This window comes from Hyperolius riggenbachi, chromosome 1 (assembly GCF_040937935.1).
Source record: "Hyperolius riggenbachi isolate aHypRig1 chromosome 1, aHypRig1.pri, whole genome shotgun sequence".
Lineage (NCBI taxonomy): Eukaryota > Metazoa > Chordata > Amphibia > Anura > Hyperoliidae > Hyperolius > Hyperolius riggenbachi.
This window is the reverse complement of record NC_090646.1, coordinates 518,893,855-518,916,278: the sequence shown is the minus strand read 5'-3', so window position 1 is coordinate 518,916,278 and position 22,424 is coordinate 518,893,855. Positions and strand designations below refer to the sequence as shown.

The 22,424-nt window shown below is 41.7% G+C and overlaps 1 protein-coding gene across 1 annotated transcript in view; it reads right to left on the bottom strand.

Annotated features, from left to right (window-relative positions):
* Positions 1-22,424, bottom strand: part of ANAPC5 (anaphase promoting complex subunit 5) — a 54,821-nt gene that overhangs the window by 24,306 nt on the left and 8,091 nt on the right. The window contains exons 3-8 of the mRNA XM_068245127.1: positions 22,188-22,297; positions 20,329-20,551; positions 18,469-18,535; positions 11,230-11,331; positions 6,911-7,101; positions 3,204-3,285 (exon numbers count right to left, since the gene is read on the bottom strand). Of these exons, the coding sequence (XP_068101228.1) occupies positions 3,204-3,285; positions 6,911-7,101; positions 11,230-11,331; positions 18,469-18,535; positions 20,329-20,551; positions 22,188-22,297 (775 nt within the window). The remainder of the gene's footprint in view (positions 1-3,203; positions 3,286-6,910; positions 7,102-11,229; positions 11,332-18,468; positions 18,536-20,328; positions 20,552-22,187; positions 22,298-22,424) is intronic.

The window sequence follows — 22,424 nt, the reverse complement described above, 5'->3', positions numbered from 1 at the left end:
TGGCGAAAAGTACAGTAAACAGTGGATCTCTAAAAAAAGGGGGGTTATATGGATGAGGCATCTGAACGTTCTCATAGTGTTGGGTGGGTAGAGAGTGAACAGTACTTACAGAGAAGTAGCTGGGTAGACAGGACTCTGCCTGAAGAAAGTGTCAAGCGTAGAGGCTGTATTAGCTTCATTCCCGTGGGACAGGGAGGTTGCGTTGAGGCCTGCCGCACTCCTCAACTCTCCTCCATCCTTCACCCTGTGGTCTGGTCTGTGATGGTAACGGAACCGGCCATTCAGCAAGCTTAATCGTGGGTATGTCGAATGCATCTCTCACCTTTTGTAGGTCTTGAGGTGAATAGAAGGTTTTATTCTCCTCTGTGATGTAGATGGCAAAGGGGTAACCCCAGCGATACGTCATTTCTCTATCACGGAGGACCGTCACCAATGGCCTTACCGCCTTCCTGAGCTGTAGTGCGAGACTGGATAGATCTGGTAGGAGATGTATCTTGGCTCCGTCGAAATCTATTTCCCCTTTCTGGCGCGCAGCAGCCATTATGCGCGCTCTCCCTCTCTCGAAAGAAATGGACTCTACAGATGATATCTCTTGGACGCGAGGGATTAGTGCTAGGTGGACCAGCGGCTCTGTGAGCTCTGTCTAATTCAATCTTGTGGCCAGTTTTCAGCTTCTAGAAAACGATTAAAGACTACCTCAGTTGTCGCCATAATGTCTGGAGCACGCGTTGTTTCAGGGACTCCCCTCACTCTGATATTGTTACGCCTATGGCGATTTTCCATATCATTGATTTTCATATAGATATTGGAGATATGGTCAGAATGTGTATCGATAGAGAGCTGATGAGCCTCTATGGTTTTGTCCATCTTATCCTGTCTGTCTTCAATGTCTGTTACTCTCTGGGAAACTTCTTGTTTAAGTTCAGCCATCTCTTTTTTGCAAGTGGCCATGATTCTGATGACACAGTTCTCGAGGTCCTGTTTAGTGGGGAGAGAATGTATATAATCATGCAGATCGACATCTAAAAAGGACTCTGCCCCATCCGAGGCTGCAGGAGAGGCTGGGGTCTGTTTTCCTAAGTCCCGAGCTGTACTAGAACTGTCATCGGTGTGCTGTGCTGGGGAGTTATTCTTACCATCCACTGTCTACAGCGGGGAGTTACGGCCCTGTGAGCCCTGTGGTGAGTCCGTCATGTTCTCCTCCCTCTCCAACAGCTGAAGCCTCCTTGCAAGTGGCCGATCAAAATGGCAGATTTGCGCTGGACTAGACTTACATTTCTTGGCGGCGTTCATCTTTCTGCCACCAACCATGAGACGGGATTAGGGGACTGGGAAGTTGTTAAATATGGTATTCGGTGCTGGGTGGGCGGGAGCTCTTGAGAAACACGCCTCTATCGGCCATTAGCAAACCACGCCCCTCAGCAGCAGCATTTCTACATGCTTCATAATAGGACAACGTGTCTCCAAACAACTGGTGAGTGGAATAAAAAACACTTGATATAAACATGCTAACAAAAATAGTGGAGCTGTGGCAAAGAAGATTCACTTGTGTACAGTGGACTAGAAAATACAAAAATTATGGATGTGCAAGACTAAGGCCCCATACACACATCAGACCATAGTCTTTTGAAAATGAAAGATTACAGACCAATCTTACCACCCTTCATGTAGTATGAGAGCCATACTCTACACAGTTTTTTCTATGGAGCTGAACTCCTCATCAGAAAAAAATCTTTGCAAGATGCTGCACACACAGATGCTGTACAGACACAAAAGATCAGTATCTGCAAAAGATCTGTTCCTGCCAAAAATCCATTCCTGCAAATTGCAATGATAGTCTATGAGATCTGCAGATCATCATACACACATGATTTAACTGACATTCATCTGCAGATCAGATCCACCAGGATGGATTTTCAGATCTGCAGATGATTGCTTGATCTGCAGATAAATGTCAGTTAAAGAAACTCCGTAACAAAAATTGCATCCTGTTTTTTATCATCCTACAAGTTCCAAAAGCTATTCTAATGTGTTCTGGCTTACTGCAGCACTTTGTACTATCACAGTCTCTGTAATAAATCAATGTATCTTTCCCTTGTCAGACTTGTCAGCCTGTGTCTGGAAGGCTGCCAAGTTCTTCAGTGTTGTGGTTCTGCTTTGCACTCCCCCCTCAGGGGGAAAGAAACACACAAATGATCTCTTGAGATTCAAAAGGAATGCTGTATACAGCCTGCTTGTGTATGGATGTATTTTCTATGTGTGGACATACTGTACATCAACCTACTTCCTGTTTTGGTGGCCATTTTGTTTGTTTATAAACAAACTTTTTAAAACTGTTTTTAACCACTTTTAATGCGGCGGGGAGCGGCAAAATTGTGACAGAGGGGAATAGGAGATGTCCCCTAACGCACTGATATGTTTACTTTTGTGCGATTTTAACAATACAGATTCTCTTTAAATCACGTGTGTATGATGATCTGCAGATCTCATAGACTATCATTGCAATTTGCAGGAATGGATTTTTGGCAGGAACAGATCTTTTGCAGATACTGATCTTTTGTGTCTGTACAGCATCCGTGTGTGCAGCATCTTGCAAAGATTTTTTTCTGATGTGGAGTTCAGCTCCATAGAAAAGACTGTGTAGAGTATGGCTCTCATACTACATGAAGGGTGGTAAGATTGGTCTGTGATCTTTCATTTTCCAAAGACTATAGTCTGATGTGTGTATGAGCCTTTACATACTTATAGCGGAACTGAAATAATACAAGAAAAAAAAAAAGTTTCACTTACCTGGGGCTTCTGCCAGCCCCTTGCAGCCTTCCTGTCCCACACCGATCCTCCACAATTATCCGTTCTCCCTCTGCCAGTTACTTTCATTTCGGTGGACTCAGCAACTACGCGCCCCGGGTATCTTTCTCCGCAATAGCTTCCTGCGCCATTAGTGCAGGACACTAGAAACATACGCAAGGTTCCGGTCATGCATGCGCAGTTGCCGTTGACTTATAAGTCGAAGGTATCACAGTACCGAAAGCAGCTGGCCGCTGGAGAATGTAGAATCGTGGAGGACCAGTGCGGGACAGGAAGGCTGCGAGGGGCTGGCAGAAGCCCCAGGTAAGTGAAACTTTGTTTTTTGTATTATTTCAGTTCCGCTTTAAGCTATAACATAAGAGCTTGTATTAGTGTAACTACTCATCTCAGCATACCAGACAGTGTTGCAGGCAAACATGGTCACTTGATTCCTGTGCGATCCTTATTGCTTCCTGCAGAGCAAGTTCTGCTTGATGGCTACATGGAACAAAAAAAAACAACAACAGAAAATCACAATACACAACAACAAGCATCTCAATAAAAATACATATACAGGTGGTCTCCTATTTACAAACAGATCCCATTGCAGGAAGTTGTAAGTCGAGTCAAATGGTATACATACTGGACTATGTGGATAAATGATTTACTTTGGAACAACTCAGGAAGTGAACAGAAAGAATACTGTGTTTTGGTTGTTTTGAATGTACTTTAGGCCTTTTTACATCAGGGCCGTTTCTGTGCACTTTTCACAGCACATTGCGCTGTGCATGCTGCAAGGTATTGATTTTCCCAAGTAAATGAATGTGCCTGGTTCACATCTATGCGTTGCGTTACAAAAACGCGGTGTTGCATGCATTTCTGTGCGTTGAGCTGTAAAGTGCACATCAATGCAAGTGAATGGGTGTGGGTTTTTTTAGCGCATAGAAACGCATGTATTTTTTACTTCAATTAAAAAAAAACATTTTCAAATTAAAACAAATCTTTATTGACAACTGCTACAAGAAGCAAAACATGCTGAAAAAACTGCATTTAAAAGCGTGCAAACGCATGGGTCTGCTTAAAGTGGATCCGAGATGAACTTTTACTCATTGCATAATTGTGTTCCTTTCCTATTGTTTATAGGGCATTAATCAAGCCAAATACTTTTTTGTTTTTGTTTTAATACGCTGATTCCCTATAAACTAAACAAGCCTCGCCCACAAGTTTTCATACAGCCAAGGCATTTTCAGACAGTAGCAAGGGCTCATGGGAGCTCAGTCTGGGCAGGAGGAGGGGGAGGTATTACTAGCCAGAGATTTCAGAGGCAGAGGGGAGGAGGGAGGATTAGGTTTTTTTCACAGGCTGAGTGCTCAAGATGCAGATAAGCTTGCCTCTGTGTAATGTTTACAAACAACATGGCTGCTGTCATTGTATCACAGGAAGAAATAATCATATTTTATTGAAGTTGTTTGCAGCTAGATTTGCTGTGTAAACTATCTAAACTTTAGATAAGATAAATAGACAAGTTGTTATAGTTAGTTTTTCATCTCGGATCCGCTTTAAAAAAAACAAACACCACATGCAGTTTTTTTTTATGCACTTTTACATGTTTCTGAACACACCCAATGTGAACGAGGCCTTAGTCTACCGAAAACGGTTTACACAATACTGTAAAGTAAGTATATAATAACAAAAGAGTATAAGTATGCATGAGACGTTTATAACTTGCATCATTTGTAAGCAGGACTGCCTGTAATAGTTGTAAACCTCAAACAGAAAACATATAAAAAGTAGCCATCTACAAGGCCATGGTTTAAACCTGGATTCTTATATTTTTTCTAGTCCTTTCTTACACCATGAAGGTGTACTATTCACAATAGTTATGCATTTATATACTGTAGCACTGACATTCCAACGCACCTCAGATCACCCTCAACTGTTCACGTTACTAACAGGTCCTCACAGCAGCTCACAATGCTCTCTTAACCATAGATCTAGGCCCTGTCTTAATCCAAGGAGATAAGAGACTCTCTGCACGGGGGTCTATCCCCTGTGCATCACACTACAGACTGAGAGCAATTCAGCCTCTAAATAACTGTGTGTGTGTGTGTGTGTGTGTGTGTGTGTGTGTGTGTGTGTGTGTGTGTGTGTGTGTGTGTGTGTGTGTGTGTGTGTGTGTGTGTGTGTGTGTGTGTGTGTGTGTGTGTGTGTGTGTGTGTGTGTGTGTGTGTGTGTGTGTGTGTGTGTGTGTGTGTTACAAGAAGGGGCAGAACTTGTTGCTCAAGGACAAGGGCTTCATCTCCACTTTGTGCTCCAGGGTAGGAAGTAAGTACATAAGGTTGAATCTGTTTTCTAGAAGCCCTATTACCAAAAAGGGGACACCCAGATGTCAGTTACCATAACCTCCCTTAAACAGGTACCGTATTTTTCGGACTATAAGACGCACTTTTTCTCCTCCAAAAGGTGTGAGAAAAAGTCCCTGCGTCTTATAGTCCGAATATCAACCAAAGCATCTGTGTCCGTCCGCCCGCATTGTGTCGGGGCCGTTGCTGTGCCTCTGCATGTTGCAATTAGCGGCAGCAGCCGCTTGTATTGCTCGTTATTGCCTGTGTCCGCCCACCTTGTGACCACCCGCATTGTGTCGGGGCCCCGTTGGTATGCCTTCTCCTTGCTGTAATTGGCAGCATTAGCATCATTCACTGTCATCTGTGCCCACCGCTGCCTCCTTTTGTCCGCTTATGTGCCCCCTAATTGCGCTGAGCGTGCAGTAATTAGCGGCATTAAAATCACTCACCGGATTCTGTCTGCCGCTGCCTCCTTTTGTCCGCTCGCAATGTCGGGTCCCCGTTGCTGCACTGTCATTAACTATACCGATCGTGCCCGCGATGAGCAGCGGCTCCTCTCTTACACACGCCTTCCCCCTGAAGCCGCACTTCCTGGTCGCGTGCGTGGCCGCGTCATTATGCACATGACTGGAGATAATGACGCGGCCACGCACGCGACCAGGAAGTGCGGCTTCAGGGGGAAGGCGTGTGTAAGAGAGGAGCCGCTGCTCATCGCGGGCACGATCGGTATAGTGAGTGACAGTGCAGCAACGGGGACCCGACATTGCGAGCGGACAAAAGGAGGCAGCGGCAGACAGAATCCGGTGAGTGATTCTAATGCCGCTAATTACTGCACGCTCAGCGCAATTAGGGGGCACATAGGCAGGCACTGGGGGACAGAAATAGGACACTGAAGGACAGTAATAAAGGCACGGGGAACAGCATGAGGACACTGCGAAGACAGGAGAAGGACACGAGAAGGACACTGGGGGACAGGAGGAAGACACAAGGAGGAAACTGAGGGGAATAGCATTATTACACTGGTGGACCATATAATAACATTGGAGGGACAGGAGGAGGACACGAGGAACTGGAGCAGGACACCGAAGAGAACACAAGCAGGACAGCATTAGGACAGAATGAGGACGCTGGGGGACAGGAGGAAACTGGGAAGTCAGGAGAAAGAAACTAAAGGGAGTGGAGGACACCAAGGGAACAGGAGGAAGACACGAGGAGGACACTGAGGGGGAAAGGAGGAGGACAATAAGTGGGGGAGAACATCTACAAGATGCTCCTCGACCATGGATGCACCAGGTTTAGTATATATTTTTTTTCCCTGGTTTTTACCCTCTAAACCTAGGTGCGTCTTATAGTCCGGAGCGTCTTATAGTCCGAAAAATACGGTACTTATCTGTACAGTATGCATCTCATCTCCTCTAACCCATCTTCTTCTATATGCTCGATCACTATAACATGATAAGTCTTCTGCATTCTTCTGTCTTATCGAATTTTGCTGTGGGCCCTTTTCTTCTACTTTGAACTTCTTTTCTTCCTTTTATTTGTCTTATATCATGATTAGAGAGTCACCTGTGGCCAGACCACTGATGCATAACCACCTCAACAGAAATAAGGGAGTCCTGACAAAGGCATCTTTAAATTTCCTGCTGGGGATTCCCAAAGCACCATCAGTCCACTGATTGGACAGATAAGACCTTTTTGAGGAGGATTCCTATTGGTCACTGGAGGCAGATTCAAAGAGGATCACATTTTGCAAAAAGGTTTCAAGTTAGAATACATACTAGTGTCCAAAGCGACAATGGAGTGAAGCCAGGTTGAGTGCAGCATACCGCAGGCTCCTCCCATACCCTTCATCCCCATTACTTTTACTCTCCGCACCGGTGAGAATCAATCTGTCAAAGTAGTGGAGCAGGCTGTGTGTTGAACTGAATACGTCCTGGACGCGCAAGCTATTCAAATAGCTCAAATAATGCTGAAAAACAGAACATACAGATTACTTAAAAGTAATGCATATAATAATACATTTTCCCCAACAAATATAAAGATTTGTATTTTATTTTATTTTTTTTAGACAAGTTAAATATTAACTGGAGACAGGGTGTCATTACAACTGGTACTTGCAAGTGCTTTTTATGCATTTATACATCCACTGGGCCCATGTCAGAGGTCAGCGATGTAAGTACTGTATTCTGGAGACGGTTTATTTGTGTTACATTAAAATTGGTTTAAGAGTGTAAACACTACTGACTCCATCTTCAATGTGATGTGGTGATGGTCACTGGTTTGTGTCAATTCTGAGCACCCGGTGACTGCACGTCCACTAGCTGTGTTTGGATGCAAGGATCCAGATTAGGCTTTTAGTACAGGAAGTGCTGAGGTATTTGTCTGATTTCATTGCACCTATTAGCAGCTGCTTCTGAAACTCCTGCCCGCATTAAATACTATTCCCAATCGAGTTGTAGCAACATGAAATTCAGGCATATGATTTGGGCACTGCTATAGGCCGCAATATAAATTACAGCTATAGCGTTGCTCGGTGACTAATTTGTACACTGGCTATAGCCAGCAGCAAAAATAATAAATAAAATAAGGTAGTTCAGCTGATGGCAATAGCTGGTGGGAACAGCATTTAAAAAGGATACTTAAGCCAGCCCCCTGCAGCCACCCCGTGCCCTTGCAGTCACTCACAGATCCTCCGGTCGCCCGCCGCCAGCAGGCCTGGCCAAATGTAGCCTTCTTGGCGTTCCCATCCGCAATAGTGTCCTGCACAGGGTGCTATTGTGGACGAGAATGCAAAGAAGGAGATGTATGGCCAGGGCTGCGCAGGCACATTAACCACTTCCGCCTTCAGTCGTTTTCACTTTATGTATCCGAGCAATTATCACCTCCCATTCATTAGCCTATAACTTTATCACTACTTATCACAATGAACTGATCTATATCTTGTTTTTTCCGCCACCAATTAGGCTTTCTTTGGGTGGTACATTTTGCTAAGAGCTACTTTACTGTAAATGCAATTTAAAAGCGGAATATAACCCTGCATTTCAACTTTGCTCTAAAACATTATTTACAGCATATTATATGCAACCAGCATTTTTTTTTTTTTTTACTAGACCAGCATTGGAAGGGTTACACAGAGCTTTAAAGGTCCTGGACAGAACTGCAGACGCATCCGAAGCTGACATAGATACATTTTGTTTACATAAATGTATCTTAAGTGTGGCATGTGACTCACTCTCTCTCACTGAGAAGGAGCTGGAGGACAGCCAAAGAGTGTGTAACATTTATCACTTGTTACATTCTATTTAGTTAAATGTATCCATCTGAACTACTGCATATCTCTCCACGGAACTTTAAACCTCTGTGTTTAACCCTTCCAATGCTGGTCTAGTAAAAAAAAAATGCGGTTGCATATAATATGCTGTAAATAATGTTTTAGAGCAAAGTTGAAATGTAGGGTTATATTCCGCTTTAACAGGAAGAATAAGAAAAAACCCGAAAAAAATGCATTATTTCTCAGTCTTCGGCCATTGTAGTTTTAAAATAATACATGAATCCATAATTAAAACCCACATATTGTATTTGCCTAATAGTCCCGGGTATCACACCATTTAAATTATGTCCCTATCACAATGTATGGCGACAATATTTTATTTGGAAATAAAAGTGCATTTTTTCCGTTTTGCATCCATCACTATTTATAAGCTTATAAAAAAAAAAAAAAAAAAAAAAAAAAAATCATCTTTACATTGATATTTAAAAAGGTTTAGACCCTTAGGTAAATATTTACATGTTTTATTTTTTTTAATTGTAATTTTTTTTTTTTTATTAAATATTTTATTTGGGTATTTTTGGGAGGGTGGGATGTAAATAGTAATTTTTTAATGTAAATGTGTGTTTATTTTTTTTTTTACATGTAGCTGAAAGTTTTACTTTTTGGCCACAAGATGGCAACCTTGAGTGTGTTTACATGACCTCACTCTAAGTGTAACATGTATGCTTAGAGGGACGTAGGGGGATGTAAGAGGCAGAAAAACGAGGCTTACGAGAGAAGCAATTGCTTTGTCTGCCGGTGAGAGGAATCAATCATTGGGTACCATGTCCCGATTAATTGATTCCTTGGCTACCGACCCGCGGCCGAGAGCGCGCGTGCACGAGCGCGCGTGCACGATCGGCTGCGGGAGAGCACATGGCCTTCTGGACATAGCTTCTACGTCCAGAAGGCTTAAATGGTTAAGCCTGTCAGCAAAAACAACTAACTGGTGTGCTGGGGACCGGAGGATCCGTGAGTGACTGCGAGGACACGGGATGGCTGCAGGGGGCTGGTAGAAGCCCCAGATGAGCAAAACTGATTTTTTTTAACCCAAGGTTTAAGGATCCCTTTAAAGCGGATCTTTGGACTAAATTAAAATTCCTGCAGCCTCCCTGTAAAATAAAGTTAGTTACTTGAGGAGCCTTGTCCCTCGAAGCCATCCCAAAGACCCTGCATCAGCCGACTCCCGATACGTGGCCCCGCCTCTCTTCTCTCCCCGGAGAAAACTGACAAGATATTTACTACAGGCGCCGGAAGTAGGGGTCTACATGACGGCTTCGCGGGACAAGGCTCCTCAAGCAACTGTAACTTTCTTTTACATGGAGGCTGCAGGAGTTTTAACCACTTTACCCCCGGCGGTACGAATTTCTCCGTCCCTTTTTCCATCCTTTCACCCCCAGGGACGGAGAAATCCGTACCTTCCTCGCTACCGCCGCTGTCCGCCGCTCGTGCGCGCGCACCCACTCGCCCGGAGATCAATGAACGGGAAAATCCATTCCCGTTCGTTGATCTAAGCCCCCGCAATGATCCGCTGCTTCTATTAGAAACAGCGCGATCATTGTGATTCTCCCAGCCTCCTACTGCTTCCTGTAAGCGTCCTTCCAGACGCTTACAGGTCGCATGTAAACAGACTCACTCTGGCCATCTTGCGGCCAAATAGTAAACTACACCCTGAAAGCATTTTACACATACAAATAATTTGGATTACACAATAAATTAACTCATTACCTCCCACACTCCCCAATTTTTTTTTTGTAATTTAAAAAAACAAAACAAAAATACAATTAAAAAAAACAAACATAAATAGTTACCTTAGGGACTGAATTTTTAAATATTTATGTCAAGAGGGTATAACACTGTTACTTTATAAACTATGGGCTTGTAATTAGGGATGGACGCAAAACTGAAAAAAATGGACCTTTATTTCCAAATAAAATATTGGCGCCAAACATTGTGATAGGGACATAATTTAAACGGTTTTATAACCGGGACAAATGGGCAAATACATGTCATGGGTTTTAATTACAGTAGCATGCATTATGTAAAAACTATAATGGCCGAAAACTGAAAAATAATATTTTTTTCCCACATTTTTTCCTATTTTCCCATTAAAACACATTTAGAATAAAATAATTCTTGGCATAATGTCCCACCTAAAGAAAGCCTAATTGGTGGCGAAAAAAACAAGATATAGTTCATTTTATTGCGATAAGTAATAATAAAGTTATAGACGAATGAATGGATGGAGCGTTGAAAGGTGAAAATTGCTCTGGTGTTCAAGGGGTAAAACCCCTCAGTGGTGAAGTGGTTAATTTAGTCTGAAGATCCATTTTAACGCGGGTTGGAATTTCAGCAGTAGCAGAGTGAGACATATTTTGGCTTCACCCTGCGCCGAAAAATTTGACCACAACTATTTTGAATGTACTCCTCTCTCTGCAGCAAAAAAACTGTACAATAAAAAAAAAAAACTTGGCTGTCTGCTATAGTAGTTCCAAGCTGCAGCTCACAGAAGGGTTCCTCCTGCTCAACTGCTCCCTTTACTTCTCCACTGAGCAAAACACGCAGCATTTCTATACAACATTTGTGAAAGGTCACCATTCCCCCCCCCCCCCACACACACACACACACAAAAATGAGAATGATTATTACGAGTGATGAAACGTTTGGGCGTAGCTTACATGTGTGTTTACGTTACCTGAAAAGATAAATCATTGATTAAAAAAACCAAACATTTTCAAAGTCACAATTTCTATGTAAAATAAAAATGTTTGATACAAGAATACTCACAGCTTCAGAAAAGTCTGGATTGAACTTCAGCAAATTATTCAGCTCTTTTTGTAACAAGACCGGTGGCAGGGCTTTACTTTCATCATTCTTCAGCAGTGAGGCCTGCAAGAAGTCAGAGGACAGAGGCTTTTTACAAGTCCAAAGTGATGGCTTTTAAAATGTAAGCTAGCCATACACTATGCAATGAATATATATTCATCCTTTCAATTTGAGGCATTTTTAACCTCAGTGGCATCCACCTATAGACAGACAGATGAAATATGACTAATAGATAAAGGAATGAAGTATGATCCCCCCCTCCAAAAAAAATGTTAAAAAAAAAGGGAATAAAGTAAAATCATAGGTTGATGCACAAAAGTTTGTAAGAAAACTTCCATCTTAAGAAATACTTTTTAAGTAATACTGCACCAACAACACGGACTGTAGATAATAGTCTTAATATCTGATCAGCGGCCTAAAAAAAAACACAAAAAAAACCCACTACATTTAATCCTCCGCATGGAAGTAATCACGAAATCAAAACCTTTGGTAGACTAGTCAGAGATATAATGAAATTAAAGCAAAAGAAATATTTTCACCAAGATGATGTTCATCAAGCAATTAAAAAACTAAATGATAGAAAGGACGTGATTAAAAAGACCAAGCGGATAAGGGAGGAGGTATTGTGGCACACTCAAAACCGCAATATGCAGAGATGATGGGCAATATATTAAAAGATACAGAAACGTACCAAGTACTAAAAGCAGATCCAGGAGAGGAGTATAAGAAACAACTGAATGAGCTTATTAAAACTGGCAGAAGGTATCCTTTTAGATAAAGAAACTGATTATCTAATCCCTTCCTTTTATCGTACTCCAGTTATATATGCGTTACCGAACATACATAAAGACTCCATAAATCCACCCGGTCGCCCCATAAGTAAGCCGTATTGGTTCTCTCACCTCTAGGTTAGGCGGATTTATAGACCACTTCCTTCAGCCACTAGTGGTCAGCACACCATCATACTTAAAGGACTCAAGTGATTTAATTAAGATACTGGGGAAAACTCATTCCTATTCTAAAGGTCAGTATATGGTTACTGCAGACGTTACCTCATTATATACTGTTATAGATCAAGACAAAGGCATAGAAGCAGCCCAATTTTATTTAGAAAGGGGGGGACCGGGGACCTTAATGTGAAATTCTATTTTTGATTGAGAGAGTCTACACTACACCATGAGCCACAACTACTTTTGGTGTGATGGAATTTTCTATCTGCAGAAAGTGGGTGTTGCCATGGGGGCCAAATACTCTCCTAGCTTGGTAAATGTGGCCAAGTGGGAAAGAGACTATCGACCCAGAGAAATTTCTTGAACTGAAATTGTGGAAACTTTACATAGGCGACATGATATTTATACGGGAAGGAGAGGAGAAAAGTCTGGTGCAATTTATTGTGTATATCAACCAGAATGAAGCCAATCTCAAGTTCACGTGTAATTACAGTAAAGCGTGTTAATTATTTAGTTCTAACCATCACAAATATACGAGGAACCTATGAGACAGAGACTTTCTTTAAGACCACAGACAGAAATAGTTACATCCCTACTGATAGTTTTCACCATAGAAACTGGCTCAGGTAAATTTCTGCGCATCTATAGAAACTGTTCAGATAGAAAACGCTTTTTGAAACAAGCAGACTTCCTAATGGGAAGATTTTTAGAAAAGGGATATAACAAAGAAAACTTAGAAAAGACCATGGCGGAAATATGTGATAAAGACCTTAGTGAAATGGTTATGAGAAAAAGGACAATGGAAGAAAACCCAATGAGAATGTCCTTCATTACAGAGTATAATGAACAACACAAAGACATAGAAAGAATCTTAAATAGACATTGGCATGTCCTCTTGACAGACCCTGACCTAATAGGAATAATTCCAAACAAACCAGAAATCATATATAGGAGAGCCCCGAAACTAAAAAAAAAAAAAAAAAAAAGATACCCTATCACAAAGCGCCATAGATGTCCCACAAACATCTACTGGCAGAATTGCGGATCTCAATGGTTTCTTTAAGTGTGGAAATTGCTTTGCATGTAAGATATGTAAAGGAAATATTAGGAGGACTGTATCATTTATAAAACACAGATTGAGAGACTTTCCACATAAAGCACTTTTTTAATGGTGAGTCAAAGATGGTTGTGTATCTCCTTGAGCGCTCGTGTGGCCTACAATATGTGGGTTTGACTACACGGGCATTCAGGGAGAAAAAAGAAATATATCTGCATTTTTAGTCATTTGAACAATCTTTATGATTTCAAATATCCAAGGGACGATGGAATAGAAATGCAGCAGGAAGACTGTTATAGTAACATCAAAAATCTTTCTGTAACTTTCCACTAGAGGTCAGTAAAGAGGACTCTGGTACAGATATTGCAAGCTTTAGAAAATGTAAAATTCTTAATACAAGATATTATAGTGCTACTATTTTATTAGATTATCAAGACATTTTAGAGACCATATTTTATCTGTTTTATTATATGTACATTATTGTAATATTTACAGTGTTCATATATATGTTATAGTTTAAACTTCATAGATAGGGACTGTCCACGGCTGATGGCTTCCCAAAAACTATTACTATGCCTAAATTAGGGTAATAGCCACCCTCTCCTTCATATGCACATAAAATTTGTGTATATACACAGTGGTTTGCAAAAGTATTCGGCCCCCCTTGAAGTTTTCCACATTTTGTCATATTACTGCCACAAACATGAATCAATTTAATTGGAATTCCACGTTAAAGAGCAATACAAAGTGGTGTACATGTGAGAAGTGGAACGAAAATCATACATGATTCCAAACATTAAAAAAAAATAAAAAAAAAAAAAAAATAACTGCAAAGTGGGGTGTGCGTAATTATTCAGCCCCCTGAGTCAATACTTTGTAGAACCACCTTTTGCTGCAATTACAGCTGCCAGTCTTTTAGGGTATGTCTCTACCAACTTTGCACATCTAGAGACTGAAATCCTTGCCCATTCTTCTTTGCAAAACAGCTCAGGCTCAGCCAGATTAGATGGACAGCGTTTGTGAACAGCAGTGTTCAGATCTTGCCACAGATTCTCAATTGGATTTAGATCTGGACTTTGACTGGGCTATTGTAACACATGGATAAGTTTTGTTTTAAACCATTCCATTGTTGCCCTGGCTTTATGTTTAGGGTCGTTGTCCTGCTGGAAGGTGAACCTCCGCCCCAGTCTCAAGTCTTTTGCAGACTCCAAGAGGTTTTCTTCCAAGATTGCCCTGTATTTGGCTCCATCCCTCTTCCCATCAACTCTGACCAGCTTCCCTGTCCCTGCTGAAGAGAAGCACCCCCAGAGCATGATGCTGCCACCACCATATTTGACAGTGGGGATGGTGTGTTCAGAGTGTTGTGCAGTGTTAGTTTTCCGCCACACATAGCGTTTTGCATTTTGGCCACAAAGTTCAATTTTGGTCTCATCTGACCAGAGCACCTTCTTCCACATGTTTATTGTATCCCCCACATGGCTTGTGGCAAACTGCAAACGGGACTTCTTATGCTTTTCTGTTAACAAGGGCTTTCTTCTTGCCACTCTTCCATAAAGGCCAACTTTGTGCAGTCCACGACTAATAGTTGTCCTATGGACAGATTCCCCCACCTGAGCTGTAGATCTCTGCAGCTTGTCCAGAGTCAACATGGGCCTCTTGACTGCATTTCTGATCAGCGCTCTCCTTGTTCGGCCTGTGAGTTTAGGTGGACAGCCTTGTCTTGGTAGGTTTACAGTTGTGCCATACTCTTTCAATTTGTGAATGATCGCTTGAACAGTGCTCCGTGGGATGTTCAAGGCTTTGTAAATCTTTTTGTAGCCCAAGTCTGCTTTAAATTTCTCAATAACTTTACCCTGACCTGTCTGGTGTGTTCTTTGGACTTCATGGTGTTGTTGCTCCCAATATTCTCTTAGACAACCTCTGAGGCCGTCACAGAGCAGCTGTATTTGTACTGACATTAGATTACACACAGGTGCACTTTAGTCATTAGCATTCATCAGGCAATGTCTATGGGCAACTGACTGCACTCAGACCAAAGGGGGCTGAATAATTACGCACACCCCACTTTGCAGTTATTGATTTGTAAAAAATGTTTGGAATCATGTATGATTTTCGTTCCACTTCTCACGTGTACACCACTTTGTATTGGTCTTTCACGAGGAATTCCAATAAAATTGATTCAGGTTTGTGGCAGTAATATGACAAATTTTGGAAAACTTCAAGGGGGCTGAATACTTTTGCAAACCACTGTATGCACATTATCTTAATTAACACTGTAAATGTGGGCCCTTTTTGTGACCTTTGCCATAATTCACAGCGCATGAAGGGACAGAATGCCCTCTAGCGCTGATACTTACGAATGGTGGAACGCAAACAAACCACCGCCGGCTGGAAACAATATGGCCGCCAAACAGTAAGCGATGTCCTGGCACTTGTGATCGCCGGTGGCGGTATCGAACTAGTAGCTAAGGTAATCTTTTTCTATATAAAGCCACATATGCCCGCTCACTCTCGTATGCCCTGAGGACGGCGATAGCCGAAACTATGCGGGATAAGAGTGGGCAGTGTGATCACAGTACATAAGGGTTCTGAGTACCACAAGGGTGGGAAGCCAGCAGAGCCGAGGCGGGTCCTAGATGGATTAGGACCCTCTCTATGTGAATGACCATGTACTTTTTATTTTAGGTCTTCTACTTCTATTAAAGCTTTGTTGATAGCACACTGAGAGGATCCCTCCCCTTTCTTCCAATTATGCACCTTGAGTGCTAATACAGGTGAAGCTACACCACAGCAAAGGGGAGTGTGGACCTCCTTGTGAAAAATCGAGGATAACTACTCTTGTGACCAGCACAGCACTACAGTATATATTATATGCTACTTTGGGAAAAGGAAATGTTCCGGCTGTGGCAGCAGTGTGATACACTATACAAGTTCCGGAGTGGATGCGCTTCTGTTTTGTTGTACATAATTTGATAAACCTGCTAAACTGAAGCAAAATAGATTACAGAGAAGATTTATTTGTGCAAAAAGGTTGAAATTTGCATCCACATAGCTTTAGATTATAAGCCATTAGCAGGGTCTCGGTAAAATCGCATGATCATGCATCTTATACACTGTTTCCATGTATAACCTAGTGCTATGTTGTATAACTGTGCTACCTCTCTGTCTGATATCTGCATAACTGCTATAAAACAAACAAAAAAAACCTAGAACAGGCTCGAATTCACTTTTAGACAGATTTCTACAGTAACCTAATAAAAATTAAGTGGTAAAAAAAACAGTAAAATAATGACTACTCCCCAAATTCCCAAAACAGAGACACAGGTGATTTGTTGGGAAGGATCAACAACCTGGAAATTGATGGGGACACATTACTTGTCACGTGTGATGAGGAATCTCTATACTCGACCATAAGCATGGACTACTTGCTATGAAATACTTCTTGGAAATGGGCAGCATTGGTGAGTATGATTTGAACAACTTCCTTTTGCAATTATTGAAATGTATTATGGAAAACAATTATTAAAAAAAAAAAAAAAATGTACAGAAAGAGAGGAGTGGCTATGGGGATCAAGTGCACACCCTCAGTGGCCAATTTGTTCCTAGGTAGGTGGGAGCGGGAAGTGGTCTGGGATTTGTCGATGGAGAGGTACCACCCCCACATTTTGGGGCGGTATCGCTTCATCGACGACCTGTTCATGTTGTGGCAGGGTCCACAGGACCTGTGCCTGGAATGTTTGAATGGTCTGAATAACAACATTAAACTTACAATGTCTCCAATACAGTGGTGGAATTTTTGGATGTGGAGATCACTAAGGGAGAGCAGGGTGTCCTACAGACCACTATATTCCGGAAACCAACATCCGTTAATACCTTATTGGAATTTAACTCACACCATACCAAGAATTTAAAATCCAACATTCCAACAGGCCAATTCATTCGCCTGAAAAGAATATGCTCGACTTCTGATGCATTTGAAAAAGAATGCGTGGAACTTAAGGAAAGATTTAGGAACAGAGGATATCCGAGGAAGTGTGTGGAACGGGCACATAGGAGAGCCAGAGCCACACCTAGAAATGAACTACTAAAAGTGAAACCCAAGAAGGAAAACCGAATTACTAGACTGGTAACCCCTTACAATGCAGCCTGGAGTCATCTTTATGACATTTTTAAAAAAACATTGGGCAGTGTTACAGAACGATCCAGTAATTAAACGCTGCATCACCCCCCATCCAAGCATTTCGGCCTAACAAGCCCCGACTTTGAAAACCTTACTGAGTACAAGTCACTTTGTAAGGGACCAACACAAATTGGGTATTACAGGAAATTTAAGATGCGGAAAGAGTTCCATTTGTCCATTGATGCTAACAAAACAATTCAAAAGTAATGAGAGAAGTGGAGTTATCACCATCAGACTACTAAAGAGTGAATTAAGATGGATTCATATATTGAGATCAAAACAGCCCAGGGGTCTCAATGAGGATGCCAGTTTTGGATGTTTCTTGGGGGGTGTAGTAAAATATACAGTATACTAATGTATATCTTGTTTAGTCTCATCTTACAGAAAAATTTTATTTGGAAATCATGAGCTCTGGATTTCTAAGACTTGTCCAGCAAGTAAGTAGTATCTTACTATTCCCCTTTTTTGAGGATTAAGTACGTACTAAGTTTCTATCTGGGTGTGTCTTGGCACATATTAACTCTTCTCAAATTATTCTTCCATTCATTTGCTGCTCCACTTTCTCCTTTTTCATTTTCTTCTAATTACCTCCCAACATATTTATTATCATTCTCATTCCTATATTTTGACAATACAAGCCAGCATTGAGGGGTTCTGCTGACCTGCAGAGTTTGTGGGGGATTCTATTGCATTATTTTAATTGTTTTTATGGGATACGTCCATAATAAATTGATATTTTTTCACTGATCTATATCACTTGGACTACTTATTTATTCATCGATTGTTATTTATATATGGGGTTCATCAACCCGCAAGCTTAAATAGGTTCTTTTTCCTGGTCTTTTGTATCAATTACGTCCTATGGTTGCATTACAGAATACATCATGTATATGCTCTAAAAGTGTTTGTGCATACTCCCCAAATGTCTGATACATATAACAAATATTTTTTTTAGATGCCAATAAAAACAGACTGGGTCCCAGGTCTCCCCTTACATTTTGATTACTTCATACCTGCTGAGAAAGGAAGTATTCTGCCTGTTTCTGTGACAAGGGCCCATTGCATGCCAAATCCTCTTCCCTGTTGCATGAATGAAGCAGAAGTGAATTACTTTACTCACTGGTATGTACTGCAAAACAAATACACAGACAGAGACAGAGACAGAGACAGGGGGGGGGGGGGGGTGGTTATTTGAGAGAGGAAGGGGGGGGGGAGAGAGACTGGTTGTCTCTCTCCAAAAAAATTACAAAGTACATTTGATTTTCAATACTGAACCCTTATATAGACAATGCTTCAATTTCAAAATCCTGTCTCTTGATAAACTTATGTTTCATCCATTTATTATTGGTTTAAGCACTTCAGTTCCAGGGTTTTGAACCCCCTTATGGACCAGGTAAACTTTTGTTGTTCTGAAGAGATGACCGAGAAAAAGGCAAAATTTACAAAGTGCTGACACTGCTTGAAGCAGACTGTAACAAAAAAAAGTGTACGGGGGGGGGGGGTACTTACCTCAGGAGGGGGAAGCCTCTGGGTCCATTTGAGTCTTCCTCCGTCCCATGGGGGTCTCGCTGGGCCCTTCTGAAGCCACAGCCGGCAATTTGTCAAGCTGTGGCGCAGGCGCACCTGCAATATTCACCTTCCTCAGCTGCGGCGCAGTAGCGGCTCCCTGATGGGTTAAAGGATACCACAACTGACATGTGGCATAATGAGATAGACATGGGTATGTACAGTGCCTAGCACACAAATAACTATGCTGTGTTCCTTTTTTTCTTTCTCTGCCTGAAAGAGGTAAATATCAGGTATGTAAGTGGCTGACTCAGTCCTGACTCAGACAGGAAGTGACTACAGTGTGACCTTCACTGATAAGAAATTCCAACTATAAAACACTTTCCTAGAAGAAAATGGCTTCTGAGAGCAAGAAAGAGATAAAAAAGGGGGAAATTCTTATCAGTGAGGGTCACACTGTAGTCACTTCCTGTCTGAGTCAGGACTGAGTCAGCCACTTACATACCTGATATTTACCTCTTTCAGGCAGAGAAAGAAAAAAAGGAACACAGCATAGTTATTTGTGTGCTAGGCACTGTACATACCCATGTCTATCTCATCATGTCTCATGTCAGTTGTGGTATCCTTTAAGGTGGAAATAGCCGATCCCAATCGGGGCCGCTCTACTGTGCAGTAAAGCAGACCCAACTGGGATCGACTATTTCCGCCTAAGCCCGAGCCAAGAGCCGCTACTGTGCCTGCACTGCAGCCGGGAAGGTAAATATTTACATGGCTGCCATTCGGAGGGGCCCAGCGAGACTACCATGGGAATGAGAAGGACGGGGGAAGCCCAGCAAATTATTACCATATACAGGGAAAAATAAACAAAAAAAACCCCAAAAACATTCAGGCCATTTGCATTTAATATACATTAAGTTTGAATTAAAGTGAACCTGTGGTGAGAGTTATATGGAGGCTGCCATATTTATGTCCTTTTAAGCAATACCAGCTGCCTGGCAGCCTGCTGAACCTCTGTCTTTAATACTTTTAGCCACAGACCCTAAACAAGCTTGGAGCAGATCAGGTGTTTCTGACACTATTGTCAAATCTGACAAGATTAGCTGCATGCTTGTTTCTGGAGCTTTTAGACACTACTGCAGCCAAATAGATCAGCAGGGCTGCCAGGTATCTTGTATTTCTTAAAAGGATACAAATATGACAGCTTCCATATCTCATCTTGATTATCAATTTGAAATACTTGATCTTCATCAGGATGATTAGAACTGTCAGGTTTGTATTGCCATGTAAGTTCTGGACAGCTTATTTTTTATTCAAACTTTGCGTGGGACCCAATAATGAGTCCACTTGTATAAAAGAAAAAACATTACCCCATAGGAAGCTCAAGGTCTTCTTTCTCCATCCTGCCAGCTTCATCCAATTCATCCTCCTCATCAGTATTTGAGAGATCCATCTCTGCCTCGTCATTTTCTGTCTTGGGCACAGCTTTGGCCTTGTCACTGTTGTGATAACTGTGTAGTGATGTATGCAGCTTATACACTTGACTGAAGGAAAGCTTATTGTAGGCCAAAATCATGTGACGAAGGAACAGCCCTGGAAAGAGCAAATAAACATCAAATATAATGTTCTATTTCCATACTTCTGTTTTACGTGCTGCTGTTTCTTGGGTGGTTGCAGGCTATATAGCAACATTGATATCTAGCGTCTTGCCTTTATATCATGATCATATGCACAATGCAAAATGTAGCCAATGCTTATTCTATCCTGCTAACTTTCTAACAGGATGAAACACTAGACCTCCAGTGTAACTTAATACAAGCCATGTCTACAACACCTAACTTAAAAAGGTCTTCACAGCAGAAGAGGAGAGATCCTGTACTGTAAACAGCTGCAGTGTTCTTTTTTAGCCGGGTTCTCCACCCTGCTAATTTTGGTGAGCACCTGGTTATCATTGGCTTGCCTCCTCTTCCTCCTCCTGTGCTGTAAGCAGAGGTGTACCGGCCCTGCATTCCCCCATTGCACCCCAACTGGCTACATTTTCATGCCATCAGCAAATTCTGGTGAGAACACTGAACTGTTACTGGTCAAGGCAGAGGATTCCATTCTAACACTGAATACGGCTACAGACCCCTCCTTATCTTGGGCATTTGCAGCCACCAGTACTGGATGAGTATCACTTTTTCTAAGCAAAAGTCTCTCTGCATTTTCTGACTTGAGACTGCAAAGGCAAAATCTGGAATTTCTCTACCATATCTTTCTATTGGTCACTGACACCATGCAACATAAAGTGAACTTGTAGTAGATGCCCTGGAGAGGAATCCTCCAGCCAAGGTGTGTAGTGTCAAGTAGTCCTTTTACCTCGATATGCTTTTCCTCTCACTCGTACAACCAGGGGTGTGGTGTCGGTACAAAAGTCTTCCAACTCCTCGGTTTATGAAACCACGACTCCATGTACCCAAAATTGCTCCGACTCCACAGCCCTGCATACAACCCCCACAAAAAGCTTAAGTGAAATCCAGGGCTGTATTATACACAAATATTTCTATTGAGATTTTACAATGCAATTCTTCCCACAGGAGTTCCGTAATCGCCTAACCAACTAATACTGCTCTGCTCAATGGTCAACTGCAATAATTGGGTTTCACAGCAGCTTTTGTAGAATTGTATCACAGGAAGGAAAATATTAACTCACTACCAAACAGTACCATATAAATTCATAGGAAGACGCTATAGCACCATAGCATTTGCACTGACTGCTGTGTACATAGCCAGTCATTTAACTGCATAATTATCCCTTTTTAAGAGGGTCAGCTCATTACAGGTCCACAACTCTTCAGTATTTCCCCTATATTTGGGACAATTTACAATAGGTAAAAGTTCTGTGTTGCGCTTTTCAGACTGACTGTTCAGGCATGTTTATATGTTTAATAAGCCTTATACTATTTATTATTATGAGTTATTTTAGCACCCTAGGAGGCTATAGCCTCTACATGAAGGTATGTCAGTTACTCATATTACAACTGTGGCGTATCCAACACTCCAGGTGCTTGCAAGTACACACAGACACCTGGCACACTCAGTGTCTACTCTAGACACTGCAAGGCTCTGAAGGAAAAAGTGCTTAGTACTGTACTGAACACTGGCATTGAGCCAAACATTTAATTATGCTGTCAGCAGCACTTTCATTAAACAAAACAAAAAAACTGTTACTTGAACAATCTGCACCTACCAACCACACTTGTTTTGTGCACATCAGGCTCAGTTCCAGAGAATGAATCAGAGAGCTCATCAAAAAACTGTTCCATGTCTTTTAACTCTCCTTCAGCCATAAGCTTTATCCTGTAGCGAGATAACAAGAGGCATTCAAGAAATCCTTACTGAAAAATCTGCCTTATATTATCAAAAATCATACAGTATATTCATATACAAAGCCAAGAACACAAGTCTTCAAATCTCAGGATTAACC